This window comes from Protopterus annectens, chromosome 4.part1, assembly GCF_019279795.1.
Source record: "Protopterus annectens isolate FY-2018-M chromosome 4.part1, PAN1.0, whole genome shotgun sequence".
Classification (NCBI taxonomy): Eukaryota; Metazoa; Chordata; order Ceratodontiformes; family Protopteridae; genus Protopterus; species Protopterus annectens.
Genome location: NC_056734.1, coordinates 557,014,004 through 557,028,787, shown reverse-complemented (window position 1 = coordinate 557,028,787; position 14,784 = coordinate 557,014,004). Strand labels below are relative to the sequence as shown.

The window sequence follows — 14,784 nt, the reverse complement described above, 5'->3', positions numbered from 1 at the left end:
TTGTTTGGCATCTACTTCTCTGAAGTACAGGCCAACACTAAGGGACTCTGGATAACAAAGTTCGCAGATGACTGCAAACTGGGGGCCATTACTGAATCCCCAAATGATGTGGATACTCTACAAAAGGGCCTTACAGAAACAGATGCCTGGTGCCAGAGCCATGGGCTCAAGCTCAATGCCAAGAAATGTATAGTTATCCCCTTTGGGAAAAAACATGTATCTGTGAATTACCATATAGGTGGCAGTACACTAAACACCGAAAGTGTACTTAGGGACACAGGTGGACAGTGGTCTCACCTTCGATAACCACATCGCCACAACAGTCAGGAAATCCTTCTATGTGGCACACCTCATGACTAGGGGCTTTTCATCCAGAAAAAAGGAGGTCATTGTCCCACTGTATTCATCCCTCATTAGACCCATTATAGAATACAACGCCCCGTTTGGTATGTACCTCTCAAGACATCTTCAACAACTGGAAAGGCCGCAGAAATACCTCACTAAAAGAATCACAGGCCTAAAGCAGATGCCCTATGCTGACCGCCTTAAAAAACTCCAGCTATACTCTGTCGCATATCGTCTACTCAGAGGCGATCTCTGCTTAACATACAAGGCCATGTCAAACCCAGAGCTGTTGGACATGCTACACTTAAATAAATCCCAATCCCTCAGAGCCACATGCTCCAGGGATCTAAACCTTGTCATCACAATAAACAAAACATGCTGGAGGGATAGGTTCCTGACCCAGAGACTCCCCAGACTCTGGAATAGATTGCCCATACATGTCAAGCAGAGTGCCTCTTTGGTCCTCTTCAAAAGGAACCTTGATGATTGGATGGGAGAAAGGAAATTCACCCCGGGGATCACGTCAGTCGCCCTGCTAGACAGGGGTCCAGGGAAGTAAATAGTGTGGGAAGAAATAGCCAGGGAATTGTTATGGCTAGGCTTGTATAGGCCCTAGGGCTGATAGCCTAGTACCAACCTATGAATCTAAGGTTAAAAAGCAAGTTTCAAGTTTTAGGACTCATGAATGCTGAAAGGTTTAGAGCAGTGACTCTAGGTACAAGACTCCTAATGTCAAAACTTGAGCTGATCATTAACACAAACAGGTACAAGACTACTGATGTCAAATTTGGAAATAAACACACAAAAAACAAAATCTACACATACTTCATATAAATTTTGTGCCTCTGCTTTTGTTGTGAAATGTTATCAGGAACACAGAAATGCACACTACTTATGAGTGTGCTCTCCTAGATGAACATTTGCCCTACTGACACATCTCATTTCTACCGAGTACAAAGCAAGCAAGGCCATCAAAGATATTTTGCCAAAATCCCCCAATGTGTGCTTGCTTGCTAAAAGTCTTCCTGCCACCACAGGAGATGAGCTTAGGTCACCTGAACCACTGTGTACATCACAAAAATCTATACCAATTAATTATTTTTTAAATTTGTCTGCCTAGGTGGAACACTGATCAAACAATGACCAACTACAGGTTCAGCCCAGGGTACTTTACAATGCAACAAAATGTACAAACAGTGATTTACATTACATAAGCACATAAATCTGGCAAACAATACATACATATAGAAAACATAAACCAAATATATGTACAGTTAACAGGGGGAATACAGTATGTGGAGAACAAGTGAAGACATGGGCAGTTGTAGATAGGTTAAGAAAGCCAAGAGACGAGCAAGATGAAGGAGGGAACTAGATTATATGAAGTGGGTTAACAGCAAACAATGGTGTGGTAAGATAATCACAATTTAGGGTAAAATATGTTGCTCTCAAATAATACAATGGCAAAGATACTTCTAATATGGATGTTAAGCAGTACTCTTGCTTTTCATGGCCTCTTTCCCAGTGCAAAATGTTGTTGTTGTCTTTCGGCTTTTCCTGGTTAGGGGTTGCCACAGCGGAACTCCGGTCCACTAATAATCGGCAGTAGATTTTCACGAATGCCGAGGTGCCAGCTCGATGTTCAACCTTCAATGAAGGCATGCCCATTTATGCATGTCTTTCGAACGCCCACCCAACCGCGGGGAGGACATGCAGACTCCACACAGAAGGCACTCTCCACACTCTAGCCGAGAATCGAACGGGAAAACCTCTTGCTGTGAGGCAACAACACTACCGTTGCACCACCGCGGTGCTTTTCTCAGTGCAAAATAACACACAAAAAAATATATATGTGAGACAGGGCAGTCAATGTCATGATTTTTATCCAAAAGTACAACTGATTCTACAACAAACACATATAAATATATGTTTTGGCCCAGTACAAGTGGATTCTTTAGTATAGTTTTAAAAATTAGCTGAGAAATATGTGGGGAAGCTGTCACCCAATTGTTGTGCTACCCAGTAAAAAAAAACAACAACAACAAAAAAAGCCATTTAAAACTCTGTTGGTCACGAAAGATGAAGACACAGAAACATTCATATACACCCAAATCTGGTTCACAACAACATGTAGAACAAAGGAGAAACATATGAAAATTGTGTCAGGGGAAAAGGTTTCTATAAAAAAAGAATACATGGGCAAATAGTCACAATTAATGGGTTTCCTGATAAATACTGAAAGCAAGGGAAAGAATAAATATTTCTGCACACTAAAAGGATGGTTATCAAACTAATTATTCAAACATCTGAGCTTATTATCTATTACATTTAAAATAAAAAAAGTTTCTGTCAACTTGCTTGTCTCAACTATCAAATAATTTAGAACAGCTGACAGGCTGTCAAAGTTAACATGTGCAGTTACTACATACAATGAGCTGCTGGGTACTCTAGTTCCTCATTTGTCTTTTTAAGACATATTTTGCAAACTACCAGAAGTTTGTCCATTTGCTCCACTACTAAGTCAGTCCTTTAATTCTGAGGACACAAGTCATGGGAAACTGGCACTGCCCAGTTTGGCAAGAGCCCTATGTCCCACAAGTTCCAGATCAAGAATATCTCTCAGCCCCGCCATTCCCAAGCAGACTTGGGTGGTGTAGAGCTCCCCATCTTGCTGGTCCTGGGAAACAGCCTGCCATCTCCCCACATGGAGCATCATTCCTCTTTGCATTTGCGGCTCCTACTTGTCTGCTACTTCTGGCCTGAGGGGGAAGTGTGCCTCTGCACACTGGACTCCTCTGACGTTTACTGGTGCTAAGCATCATAACAGTTCAAGATCATCTGCTGGAGCTCCACTCTTAATACCTAGGGCTCCCACTAGATATCATGGAAACTACACCCACCTGCCCAACCTGATGGTTAAGCTAGAAACAATTCCTCACTCCCAGCCTCCCCATCCAGCTCATACAGGCACAAGTGATGCTCCTCAATTTGGGTCACCTACAGAGTAATAAGAGCCTTATCCCTCTACTACACAGGGCTGTCTTGGTTGTTAAGGAAATTGACATACTTACAATCTCGTCAAGCTCCAGACCAAATTCAAAACACAATTCATCAAACTCTTCATCAGCTGTAGAAAGAAAGCAAAAACATTAATTGCAGAAGTGATGGAAGGTAATGTTAAAACTAACAATATTTGGTGAAGTATTTTTATACTGCTTACTGCACAATGATAAGCATGTGTAATAAATGTACAAAGCCACAAACATAAAACTAATTCTCTTACAAAAATTTCATTACTGCACTTTCATTACAATCACAGAAATGAAACTGTTGGGCTTCTCCTCCAAGCTAATTCTTCCTCACTGCCAGAATCTCTTCACACATAAACTACACTGCCATATAACACTGTGGGTGCTCCCATTTTCTACTACTTGTTAAAAAACTAACTGCGGGTGAGCTATTAATCCTGTTACCACCTCTAAGGTGTGCATAATGTAGGTGGATCCTATTATGGACTGACATCCCTTTCAGAATAATTTTCTCTGCGCTGGCTATCACGGAATGGCTAGGTGCCATGCCAAGGTAAGATCGGTCTTGTTTGAGCCCATCAAACAGATTAAGCAGGTAACTGTAGAACAAACGAAAGCTCCACAGTTAATGATAAGGTCTATAAAGTCAAGTCTGGGCCAGTACAGATGGAAAACAATCGTGGGGGGTTGGAAGTCACCGAATACTATACAGAGAGTTGCACTGAAAATCTAAATTACCTAATACAGCTTCATTTCATTCGCTTTATGCTATTCTTTAAAAACACAAGATTTTGACGCTGTAGTCGAAATACTAAAATATTTTATTTCACTCCACTGAGTACTGTAATGCTGCAAGAATGTCACGATGCCTAAACACTGCCACATTAAACATTCTGAAAACACACTGTTCATTACTTGACAGAACAATCAGAATCAACAACGTGGACAATTAACATTTCCAAAGGGTTACGCTAACAATCAGATAAATATGAAACATGACAAAACGAATGTACTAACAGTATTCCAAAATACAAAGAAAGCGTTAAGCATTCGATACATCAAATTTGCCAAGGAACGCATCCCACAAATGTCCAACTTATACTGGACATAAGACTACAGTTGTGAACATGGTCGTTCCTTTTGACATGAGAACTCCTACCCTGTCAATGAGTCTTTATTGCTAATATTTAATGTTCTCACTTACTATACTCCCGACCAAGAGCCTGGAAAAGCAGTTCACGATTTATACTGACAGTCGGCATGATTCTCTACTTCCAGCAGCACACCACTACCTAACTTCGAAGTCCCCTAGTAAGCCGGCATAAGCGATCCATATTAGTGCCTGTTACAGCAATTGAAACATTTTCGTTTCCTATGCAAGAAATTACTGATATATAAAATAATTACAATAATACCCATATACGTCACATATGTCTGAGCTTTGAAAATTAAAAAAAAATGTTTATATACATTGATTAATGTAATCCGGCAATCGTTTTGTCAGCTAAGCCACCTAAGCTATATAGGTTGTTGTACTAGGGACGCCTTCACTGTAGGCAATGTAAGTGGGCTGCTTGAAAGGTGGTGTAATGTTTATTTAGGGACTATATTATTTGTTACTCGTTTCCCCTTCTTTCTTTAAAGATGTCAGTTTTCTTAGTTAATATGGAGTGTACTAAACCACAGGAGGATCAGTGGTAAGCACCGCCCTTATGTTTCGCAAACGCACACGCCCACCCATGGATTTTATTAGTGCTTTTTTTGTAGACAAAAAGGTGGTGGTATACCTACATTGCGTTTGGGTCAGCCACCCCATTCACCCGTTCCAGTGTCAAATTACGTAGCTATTTCTCCCCACTTGCCACAAAACTCTCAGTGTGCATACTGTTTTAGCTTTATTTGTACGATTACAGATATTTGGGTTTAATTTAAAACGTTTATTCCAAAATTTATAGCCCAAACACTGATAGGCATTTGCTGAATAAAGCAATACATTCTCACAACAAAAACAGACTTAGTATTAAAACTCCTCTGCCTTTGAAACTCAAATTCACGTAAACAGTACTGAAACCCACATTCAAAAAATGCATCTGGCCAGTTGCGGAGTAAAGTTACCTTTGGGCTATGTTCAAATCATAGGCCCCATGCACCATTTTTAGGACCATGCAAAAGTTTGTTGATTAACCTTCCTGACTGTATTAAATTATAATATATAATAATTAAATTATACCCCTTGTATAATACAGCACCACTTCTTAGAGTACCAATATCAGTCAATGTGCACAATCTCTGCAGAAGTAAAAGTCATCTGAATAATTCCACATTAAAAAAAAATATGCAACTAATGAAAAGGTTGCTGCTAGCAAACAACTTTATATTTCAGTGTTTCATCTACAAATTCAGCGCCTGCTGCCCTTGAAGAATAAATTGCCTGTTACATTAAAAAATGTTAAGCTGGTAATATTGCAATATGGAATGGAGCCATACATTAATACTAGGGTAACTGCCCTTGTGGGCCATTTTATGCCTAGTCAATTACCCTATGAGAGTATCAAAACCTGCACCTTGTGTCTGTAAGGTAAACACCTTAATCATTATGCCAGCCTGAACCAAACTGAAAACAGATTCATAGTTACTAGGCATGTCATCAAAAGAAAGGCATACTCAGCACTGCAGTGCCCCACCCCCTTAAAATACAACACAGTATCAGCAATCCATCAACATCTACATGCTGTGGGAGTAGAATCCACAGCCTTCTGTGCAAATATGCTACCTTTTGGGCTATTAACACTACTTTAAAATTCACACATCCACCTACTTCCCTCTTACACACACACACACACACACACACACACACACCGATCCTCTCAAACTTTTAGCGCAAGAAATCTGGACAAAGCCTGTCATAATTGGTGGGGGACAAAGGCCCAAAAATAAGGGCACATTTTAAATATTGCTCTTATAAACTTAGAAAGTTGCTAGAATAAAAGTATTTGTGTTAGAATGCATTTTATGAAGGATATGAAGTCTGAAACTCAAATGTATGCCATTATTTATCATCTTTAATCTTTATATCATCCCAGTGATTTGTCAAAAAAAAGACAATTTTTATGAGGAACAGACCAAAAATATATGGCAAAAACCTAGACATTCTGTGAAAATCTGTACATTTGAGAGATATGACACACACATACACCCCCTACCTCCCTCTTACACCCCCATACCTCTCAACCTCTTAGAGCAAGAAATCTGGACAAAGCCACAAATAATTGATGGACAAAGGCCAAAAAATAGAGACACCTTTTAAATATTCCTCTTACAAACTTAGAAAGTTGATAGAGCAAGTTTTGCATTACTATGAATTTTCTGAAGGATATGAAGTCTAAAACTCAAATGTCTGCCATTATTTTCAGTCCTCAATGATTTGCCAGAAAAACACAATTTTATGAGAAACAGACCAAAAATATGAGGCAAAAATCTGGACATTTGAGAGGTATGACCCCTGCCACCTCCCTTTTACATACACATACACACACACACACACACACACACACACACACACACACACCTACTTCCCTCTTACACACACACACACACACACACACACACACACACACACACAAAATGATTGCTTTGAATGCTAATGCAAATACATGCTTTAACATGGTTCATTGATTTTTGCTTGATTGTGTACATAAAAATAGATTTGCTGACTGGAATAGCACATCAAATCATACCTCTCAACCTGCAGACATTGACATTTTTGAAATAGGTACAAATGCCCCTGAAAACTAAAGCAGGCACATCCTGCAGCCATACTTTTCAACTGTCCCTGATTTTGGCTCAACATTTTGCTATTTCTTTTCTAATCCATCTTAAAATAGGTGATTCTAGGAGAAAACATGATAGGTTAACCTTAATAAATAGTGGCAGTGATTAGTCTTAGTTTATTTCACAAAATGAATATTAATTCACAATCTATTATTATGCCAACTTCTTAAGTTAACAATACTAATATTTTAAAGTGTCCCTGATTCTGAGGGATAAGAAATTGCAGCAGGAAAAATCTAATTAAAATAAAATTTGAATACTAGGTAGCACATAATTCTTCCCATTTCCTGTAGGAATGTGGGATACTACTCAAAAACATGTTTAAAAAACACAGAGTGACATAAATGATGCAAAAATATAAACTCGTTATCAAAGACAGAGCGTGTAAAATCTGCAGCCTTTAATAAACTGCATTGTAAAATTCTACCTCACAATGTTATTTATTGTTGCTTCTGTAAAAGGAGATGTAAGATATGTGTCCCTTTTAATGATCATTTATAGTACATTTTTTTTTTGTGATACAATTTTTGTGATATATATCCCTGCATTATTATGATAGATATGATCTTATATAATACCAGAATATTATATAAAAACTTATTAATGTTATATTTATGTAGAGCTTTTTGCTGTTTATAAAATACATCAGCAATTATTTTGCTCTATATATTTATATTTGAGTCTGACTATGTGATTGATATCTTGTACATTATATTTTCATTTTTATTTTTATTTTTATTTTATTTTTGATTTAGGTCTATATATATTATTTTTGATGTATGTATGTATGCTATTATGCAAGGCCCATATTTGTTTATATAATAATTGGTTTTTTTCACAATATGGGGTGCTGGTCCCATTTAATATTAAGAACTTGTGTTTGAATTTCGATTGGTTTATTGTGTTGACTGACACTATAAAAGGGAATCAGATGTTGTGTTTGGCTTTCTTTATATTTTTCAGCTCCACTGAAGAAGGGTAACCGAAACCGGTTTGGAGTAGGATATATTTTTATATCCTATGTACATTCTTCAATAAAATGCTTTTGGAACAGAACCTGCTGGCCGTTGTGTAATTTGCGTAGTTTGGTTGGCCGTGCATCGCTCCACGTGAGAGGTTTGGTGTGTTTGGTTGTTGCTTGTACCTCTCTGGGAGCCATCTTGTTCCAGTCGAGTGTGGGAGAAGACTCATCACCTGGAGGAGGCTTTTTACTTATTATAGAAGCCAACGGATGTCTGTTTTTTTCCTTTCTTCTATGTATGGTCAGTACTTTGATAAACCAGTGCTCCGGTTGCGGATTACCTATTGGATTATATGTGAGTTTGGTGTTTTGGAACATCGTTTTTTGATATATCACTAAGTCCAGTTAGAAGCAAGTTTCGGCTCGTTTTTGTGGGTCCAATAAGGCATTTACATCATGTGGAACCTATAATGTAGACGGAATTTTTGGTTTATGTTAGACATTATTTCTACATCTATCTGATGGTCTCTAGGAACATTGTATGGAGGAATATTGGTTATCCTTTCGTTCAGGTACTGTTTACTAAAGAATAATAGGCCGTCAACATTTTTTGAAACTATCGTGGACATTTTTGCATATTGAGAGGGTCGGCGTATGGAATGTGTTGAATGGAGCACAGAGACATTATGAATGTATTATGGACATTATTTTGACTTTTATTCTGTCTTTGTAAACCATTGTATTATAACCTTTTCGGGCTTTCAGTTCTATGCCCTGTGATACGGAAGCATGAGGGGCGCTACGGATTAATAATAACGACTCCTTTTGACTTGTATATTGCATTTCCAATTGGTCTAGTAACTAGGTTGTGCACATTATTAAGTGTTAATGTCTTTCATTGTATTTAAACATTTATGTGTGTGCAATGTAATTTGGAATGTAATTTGGAATGCCGTTTGGGTTTGGCCTAAGAATTTATATATTATTCTAGGACCGAATATATATATGGTGACGTATATTGTTTTTATACACAAATTAGGTATTCTGGGGTTACATTTGTAAGTCTGTATGAGGTATATTAATGCTTGTGTTTTCTATACTAGGCGCAAGTGTTTTGGTATATCTTTCTGTACTCATTTGAGTACAAGATAGTGTGGCGAGTGTGCCTCTTTTGCTGTTACATTTCTAGCCGTTGCCAGATATATATATTTATATGATGGTGGCTGGTCGAAATGGCATATTGTTTGATTATACAAGTTATGTTATAATCTACCATCTGATTTGCACTTAGTTATTTTGGGTTTATGATATACCCCGAATTGTGTTGATATATGGTGGGATTATGTCGGGACCATCTGGGGTATCTCATACGAATCTATAGTACCTAGTTTTAGACCATTTATTCACTAGTGCATTTTCCTATGGGATGCGTTAAAGTACTGGTGTATGAAAAATGGTGGGCTTGAACTAATGGTTATAATTTTGTCTACACTATCATAAGCTTATGTTTGGGGGTATGTTTGTACTCTCTTGGCATTACATTATTTTATGATTTGTTAACTAGTATTTGAAAATCGACTGGTTTGTGGCTCTTTAATTTGTAAATTGTCCACACTATATTGGATAGATTTTTTGTGATATTTAAGTGATCGTTTGGACTATGATGATGCCAGATAGTTGGATTTCTATTTTGGTATGGTCCAAAGGCCCTTTAGCTATATGGTAATATAAGGATTTATAATTTTTGATATACAATATAGGGAAATATTACCCTTATATGGTGTGTCATACATATGGGATTAGATTATGGATATATAGGTATGAAGCTGGATAGAATATCATATAGGTATTTTTATGCCTTTTGATTTCTATGGTATTTAAAAATTATTTCTTAATATTGGTATAATACATTATTATCAGTCTTATTATAAATATTAGGATATAAGACTGTGTTTTTTTCATCAGATACCAATATTTTGAATTTTTTGCATTACCTATATTCAGTTGTTTATTTTGTTAAATACTTATACTCTGTTCATATAAACTATCAGATAGGAATTGTTATTTGAGTTTGAACTGTACCTATTTATCAGTCATTTGGTTACTGTGATATAGGACTGTATCTTTTGTAATTAGACATTTATATTTTGAACACCTTTTGTATTATTTATATTCTGCAGGTTTGAGATTGTTTATCTTGCTAATGTTTAGACTATGTTCCTAAAAATAATTTGATTGGATTTGTCATGCAATTTTTGAACTGAATCTACTCATTAGATATTATTATTATTCATCTATTGGCCATTTTTTAGGTCTTAATAAGGTTTTTTATTTACCTTGGATTTTGTGTCATTTGGTCAACATTGGTTAGCTGGACTTAGTGTAGTTGGTGTTTCCCTGAGTTACTGGTATTTTTACACGTAATAGATTCCATTACAATTGGATACAATTTATTCCTGCCTGTTTTTGGCAGAGGTTATTTGAGGTTTTTTCCAGTTTTGGCACCACGCTCTTCCCCCCCTTTTTGTTTTTGCTGGGACAGTTATTATGAATCTGGACAGTATATTGCAGGGTATGTGTGCTGATAGAGAAGATATCCAGGTCTTTGGACTGGAATCGATCTCAAGCAACAGTTCTATGGACCAACAGACCACTCTTTCTAGTGATGGATGCCAATTTGCATTTTGTAATTTGGAAAAAGCCCTTAAGGGGCTGAGAGCAAATATTTGGCATCTATGCCTTTTTAAGGCCTATTTACATAAAAATTAGTACCACGTGGACTTAGAATTAAGCTAAAGCCCATGGTCAGCAGATCTGAAGAGAGGCTGACCAATGAGTGGTTTGAGGCAGTTCAAGAGGGATCCATGAAGTTTGTACAAATATTGACAGATTATTATGAAAGGACAATAGACTCAAATATTGTTGAGATTAAAGAGTTAAGCAGTATTTGTAAACAATTTGAATCCAACACTAATTATGGTACGTTGGTTGCCAATTTATCAAAGGAATTGACCCAGTATGACAAATTGACGAAAGAGAGAAAAGTTAAAAAATTTCATAGGGACGTTAATGATTATGCCAGGGGACGTCCCTTTGAGCTTCAGAAATCAGTGAGATTCAAAGATATGTCTGTGGGTAAGAGTGGTGCCAGAACTAGGAAACGACCTAGACCAATTCTTAAAAATAGGGAACAGACATATACCAGCACCTCGGGTGATGAGTCTTCCCCCACTGACAGTGAGGGGATTACCTCTGACCTCTCACCTTATAAAAAAAGAAGTAATATACCTACCCCTTTTGGGGTAAGAAGAAACGACGAGGGGGGAGGAAACACCGTAATAGGTTCAGATCTGGAATCAATGGATGGAATAGTGCAAGCTCTTCTAAAATAGATGTAACCACTTCCAAGATAGATGAAACTACTTTTCAAAATGTGCTTAATCTGTCTAAGGTTGAATTAACATTGGAACAAGAAAAAATACTGAATAAAGGTTTAGGGTTTGTACCCGGATTTTTTTGTGATCAATATCAAACTGTAAATGATATTTTGGAATTTTGCCGCTTAAACCTTAAGATATTTTTTTCAGATCAGACAAATAATACAGCTCAAAGATCTACTGAATTTAGGTTTCTCAAATCTACATTTCTACCTCCTGCTAATATGCATGTTACTGCCTTTCAACAGGCAGTACTTAGGGATTTACATTTTCCGCCATATGGCTTTAACATTATGTCAGACAATATTCAGTATACTGAAAGACAGGCACTTGAGGAATTAAAAAATAACAATGACATTGCCATTGTCAGGGCTGACAAAGGTGGGGCAGTAGTGGTTTTGGATATGGATTATTATACACAGGAAGGATTAAGACAATTATCAGACCATAAATGTTATAGGAAAATGGACATTGATCCGACCACTACTTTTAAAAAGGAGATTGATGAGTTCCTGAGTAGTGCAGTTGAAAATGGTATTTTGACCAATACTATTGTTAAACATTTGACAGTTAAGGATCCTAATAAACAGATACTTTATCTATTGCCTAAAATACACAAATCCCTGACTTCCCCACCTGGCCGTCCGATTGTGTCTGGTCATGGTTCTTTGACGGAACCACTCTCAGTGTTTTTGACTGAATATTTAAAACCTTTGTTAATTCAGGTAAGAGCTAGAATTAAGGATACTACACAGTTTTTACAAATCATAGCAGAGATGGAACTAGAACCAAACTGGCTACTTTGTACTTTGGATGTAAAATCTTTATACACGAGTATTCCCCATTGGGCGGGTCTTCAAGCATTACAATATTTCTTGAGAAATCCAATTTATATCGGCCTGGATTTAATACACTTTTGATCTGTATGTGTGAGCATGTTTTGAATAAAAATGTATTCTTTTTTCAAGGTGACTGCTATTGGCAGTTACAAGGCACTGCTATGGGTGCATCTTTTGCACCCATATACGCAGATCTATTCATGGCGTACTTAGAAGAATACTTAATTTATGATACATCTCACAATATTTACATCGTAGAAATAGATATCTGGCGCAGATATCTTGATGATTGTTGGATGGTGTGGCGGGCGGATGCGGAATATCTTAAAGAATTTGTGGACTACCTCAATAGTAACCCTTGGGGCATCGAATTTACTATTAATAGTAGTAGGTCCAATATTGAATTTTTGGATGTTAGTGTATATAGGAAGCCAGATAACACGCTAGGCACAAAAATATATAGGAAATATCCCGAATATAATACACTGCTACATGCCTTGAGCATGCACCCCCGCCACACTGTCCGGAACATCCCCAAATCTCAATTCTGCCGTATCAAAAGAATTAATTCCAGTCAGGAAGACTATGAGATAGCCAGTTTGGATCTTTTTAATAGATTCTATGATAGAGGGTATGCTGTGTTTGATATCAAATCTGCTAAATATTGGTCAGACAAAAAAACCAGGGATCAGCTTTTACAATATAAGGACCATCATCAAGATAAAAAAGGGGATGAGGTCTTGAGATTAGTTACTACATATGGCAGGAATAATCAGGTTATTAGAGGAGTGGTGGAGAGAAATCGGAATATCTTGATGGCTAATGACATTCTTAGACAACACCTTGGGACACGTTGTCAATTTTCTTATAGAAAGGGAAAGACTTGAGGCTCTATGTTTTCACATTTCAAACATCATGGCAGTGGAGGGGCACGGTATAAACAGCTCACCATTATGGGCAAAGAATTGATTGGCACTTTTCCTTGTGGACATTGTACGTCCTGTTTGGATATTAACAAATCCAAATCTTTCAGTAGTGCCAACACTAGTAAAGTCTATGATTTAAAATTTTTTGGTAATTGCTCGATGAGTTGGGTTATATATCTTGCCACCTGTCAATGCTCTGCATTTTATGTGGGCAAGACCTCTAGGCCTCTTAGAATCAGAATTGGGGAACATAGGAGTAATATTAAAAATAAAAATCTACTAATGCCCTTTATTTACATACTATGAAACATCCCACGGCAAAATTCAAGTTCACTATTATTGACAGGATTGTTGGTGATAGGAGTCATCAACAAGGTTGGGAAAATATTTTGACACAAAAAGAGAAATATTGGATCATACATTTGGGTGCATTATTCCCGCCAGGTATTAATGATCATTTATAGTACATTTTTTGTGATACATTTTTTGTGATATATATCCCTGCATTATTATGATAGATATGATCTTATATAATACCAGAATATTATATAAAAACTTATTAATGTTATATTTATGTAGAGCTTTTTGCTGTTTATAAAATACATCAGCAATTATTATGCTCTATATATTTATATTTGAGTCTGACTATGTGATTGATATCTTGTACATTTTATTTTTATTTTTATTTTTATTTTTATTTTATTTTTGATTTAGGTTTATATATATTATTTTTGATGTATGTATGTATGCTATTATGCAAGGCCCATATTTGTTTATATAATAATTGGTTTTTTTCACAATATGGGGTGCTGGTCCCATTTAATATTAAGAACTTGTGTTTGAATTTCGATTGGTTTATTGTGTTGACTGACACTATAAAAGGGAATCAGATGTTGTGTTTGGCTTTCTTTATATTTTTCAGCTCCACTGAAGAAGGGTAACCGAAACCGGTTTGGAGTAGGATATATTTTTATATCCTATGTACATTCTTCAATAAAATGCTTTTGGAACAGAACCTGCTGGCCGTTGTGTAATTTGCGTAGTTTGGTTGGCCGTGCATCGCTCCACGTGAGAGGTTTGGTGTGTTTGGATGTGTCCCTTTTCTCTCACACATTTAGTTAAACAGCATATTTATAAAACAACACATAACCTTTCCAAGTTTAACCCACAAATGTTCATTACTACACTTTCAGCTATTAACTTGAACTTCCAAAAAATCTTCCCCTTAGACGATGCTGTAATTGAATTCAGTACAACTTTTCTAATTATCCTAAACAGCTGTGGACCTGTTAGAAGCAAGAAAATGAAAACAAATAATGCAGTTTGGCTATTCAAAAAGAGTAGAATGCTAATTCAAGACAGAGAAAAAGCATGGAAGGAATGCAAAAATATAAAACACCTCAGTATCTTGAAATT

General features: G+C 36.7%; 1 protein-coding gene across 1 annotated transcript in view; it reads right to left on the bottom strand.

Annotated features, from left to right (window-relative positions):
* The window catches only part of FARSB (phenylalanyl-tRNA synthetase subunit beta), a 907,972-nt gene extending 903,199 nt beyond the window's left edge, over positions 1–4,773 (bottom strand). Inside the window, exons 1-2 of the mRNA XM_044070366.1 lie at positions 4,579–4,773; positions 3,417–3,472 (exon numbers count right to left, since the gene is read on the bottom strand). Coding sequence (XP_043926301.1) covers positions 3,417–3,472; positions 4,579–4,636 — 114 coding nt within the window. The 5' untranslated portion in view covers positions 4,637–4,773. The remainder of the gene's footprint in view (positions 1–3,416; positions 3,473–4,578) is intronic.
* Between the last annotated feature and the right edge of the window lie 10,011 nt (positions 4,774–14,784).